Source organism: Aegilops tauschii, chromosome 3 (genome assembly GCF_002575655.3).
Source record: "Aegilops tauschii subsp. strangulata cultivar AL8/78 chromosome 3, Aet v6.0, whole genome shotgun sequence".
Lineage (NCBI taxonomy): Eukaryota > Viridiplantae > Streptophyta > Magnoliopsida > Poales > Poaceae > Aegilops > Aegilops tauschii.
The window spans coordinates 89,370,657-89,373,552 of record NC_053037.3 but is presented as its reverse complement, the minus strand read 5'-3'; the positions used below and the strand labels follow the sequence as shown (position 1 = coordinate 89,373,552).

Genomic DNA, 2,896 nt, shown 5'->3' with positions numbered 1-2,896 from the left:
GGGCTGGAAACGGCCCAACAGAATAATGGGTCGTTAATGGGTATAAATTGATACACTGTTCATTACGGCCCAGTTTCACCACGTGCCGTTAATGGGTATAAAGTGATACACTATTCATTACGGGCCAGTTTTACCACGGGCTGTTAATGGGCCGAGAGTAATAAGGGCCTCATATGGGTCGAAAGACGTCATGGGCCATACATGGGCCGGAAGTTAAAACGGGCTGGAATTATATTGGACGGCCCAGATGACGCTACTGGGCCTAATTCGGATAGGCCGTAAACGGGCCCTGGGTTAGCGAGTTGTAAATGGGCTATATGCGAACAGCCGTTCACAGGCTTGCCATGGGCCGGCCCGCCACCTTTTGACCAAGTCAAACGGGCCGGCCTTTTCACAGGAATGGGTCTCTGTTGGGCCGTGCCACATGTCGACGTATCATAGGCGCTTTGGGTCCAATGAGTGGATGACATCTGTCCCAACGGTGAGCCGACACGTGTTTCCTCCAGCAAATGATGATTTTACACGTGGAAAATCCCCATTGGTCGGGGCTGTTAACGGGTTATCGGATCCAAAACCGGACCCGATAGCTTAACGGCGTTCCGTTACGGTGGATGCCACGTGTCGGTCACCCTTGACGAAAGCACTTCTGTGACGCGCGATTTATCGTCATGGAAGTGGATACTTCCGTGATGATAATTTTGGTAATGTCATGGAACACTTCTACGACAGCACATGTATGACTATCTTAATTCTGTCATAAATTTTTCATGGACGTACATGCATGACAGAAAACGTGACCTACTGTGACAAACACATATCATCACGGAAGTGTTTTTTTTTGTAGTGTATGTTGGTCTCCTCCCCCAAGTGGGATTCTCAAAATAAATATTGATGGTGCTTTTCATGAATCATCTTTGTCTGGTCGATGGTGTTTTACTGTCAGAAATGATAGTGGTGTGCTTCAGGCGATCTTAAGCGAGGAGTATGACTTGTCGACTTCAGGTGCCGTGTTTTAGGAAATAATATTTCAGTTGAATGTGGCTTTTGATGAGGTAAATGTTAGTGTTTGTCCAAGATCTTGTAATGTAGCAGCTCACAGCCTAGCAAGACATGGTGTAAGATTAGGAGATGGTGAATATGAAACTTGGCTAGGCTATTTCCCTGAGTTTGTTGTAAACTCTATAGCTGGCGATTCGGCCAGTCTAAATTTATAATGGAATACAAGGTTATTCCTTCAAAAAAAAAAGATATCTAATCTAACATGGATCGGATCAGACCGGATCAAAGGCAGAGGTCGGCGTCAGTCTCTCAAGCCGGCCAATGGCGGACCGGCAGCGAACGACACAGAGTTGAATCAAATGGTGATGACGTTGGATGTGTTAATCCTCTTTATAATAAACTATTGGGATTACTTAGTACTCCCTCCGTTTTAAAATAAGTGACTCATTGTATAAAGTTGAGTCATTTATTTTGGGACGGAGGGAGTAACTTTGTACAAAACGGAGGGAGTACTTATCAGGAGGGGGTCGACAGGTAGGCAAAGTCCCATGGGTTAATTATTGGTGAAGACGACGTGCAGTGATGCAATCCACGGTGACCGGAGAAACATCAATCAGTGATCATTTTTGCAACTCGCAAGCATCTGAATTTGACAATCGACTGTGATTCCACCGCAGAGTTGGATTCAGCGTAACCAACACCTTGCAGTAAAACACTGATGAGCAAACCGAAACTGAAATCATCAGCACAACCAAATTATTTTTGTACATTCATCATTCATCAGGTGCTACTGCTAGCTAGTTTTGCTTCAGAACTAGTGAGATTAAGTAAGCAGTCCCATCTCCATGGAATAATCAAGTTCAGGAGGGTCTGAAGGGGCGCTGTCCTAAATATTACCGGCCTCTTCTTGTCTAATGGTGTACAGTAACGATCAACCGGACAGACAAAACAAACGAAAGCGTATGTACAGCTGTACACAGACAGCGCGTCTCCCATGGCTCCGGCCGGCGAGCTGAGCCTGAGCTGCTCGGCTCCGCGCTCTACGGCTTGGCGTCGCCGTCGCGCGCGGCGGAGGCGAGGCGGGAGGCGATGGCGGAGTGGTACATGGCGTCGTGGAAGCTCTCCGTCTCCATCATCCGCACCCGCAGCTGCCGCGCCTTCTCCTCCGTCAGCACCCCGAACCGCCTCGCCCCCGCTGCACCGCCTGCAGCAGCCCGCTCCTCCTCCGACACCGGTGCAGGCGCCGGCTGGGCGTCGATGTAGTCTGGCTGGCCCGACCACCCCAGCAGCGGCGCCCACCACTTCCCGTCGGCGCCGCGGAACCTGGCACCTCCGGTGGCCGCGGCTGCGCACGAGTAGGGCCGGCCGGCGCCCGGCGCCGCGGGGCGGGCGGAGAACGTGGCCGCGGGTCCCGATGCTAACGCCATTGATCACTGATTCGCGCCGCGCCGCGAGAGGAAGAATAAGAATCGGAGGATTCGCGGGTGGGTTTAATTCGCAGCCGAGAGTAGACGAGAGGAGATGGATTGGCTTGGCTTGGCTTCGTTGCTTCTGCTGAGAAAAGGTGGTGGGATGGAAGCGAGAATGGTGGTGGGGTTATAAAGCGGGGGAGGGGGAACGGGAACGGGTGGATAAGGTTCGCGCCGCGGGCTGGGCGAGGAATGGGATGGGGCACGCGGCACGCATCGCACGGGGCGATCTGTCGCTCTCCGCCGTCGCTCGCTTTCACGGTGGGGGGTGTGTGTGCGCGCCCGTGACTGCGGGCGCGTGCCCGCTTTTTGGAAGAGATGTTCCGCAACTTCGCCGGCGAGTCCGGTCCGAGATTGTGGAGCGAGAGCGAGCGTCGTAGACGAAGAGTCGAAGTATGCGAAAGTAAAAGTGACACAGGGAGATAGAG

General features: G+C 52.3%; 1 protein-coding gene across 1 annotated transcript; it reads right to left on the bottom strand.

Moving 5' to 3' along the window:
• Positions 1–1,707: 1,707 nt before the first annotated feature.
• LOC109774119 (uncharacterized) lies at positions 1,708–2,584 on the bottom strand. Its single transcript, XM_020332838.4, has one exon. The coding sequence runs from the start codon at positions 2,424–2,426 to the stop codon at positions 2,040–2,042; it is 387 nt and encodes a 128-aa protein (XP_020188427.1). The 5' UTR covers positions 2,427–2,584; the 3' UTR covers positions 1,708–2,039.
• Positions 2,585–2,896: the final 312 nt, after the last annotated feature.

Excerpts from the sequence above, each read along its gene's own strand:
- LOC109774119 (XM_020332838.4), bottom strand. The coding sequence starts at position 2,426 with ATGGCGTTAGCATCGGGACCCGCGGCCACGTTCTCCGCCCGCCCCGCG.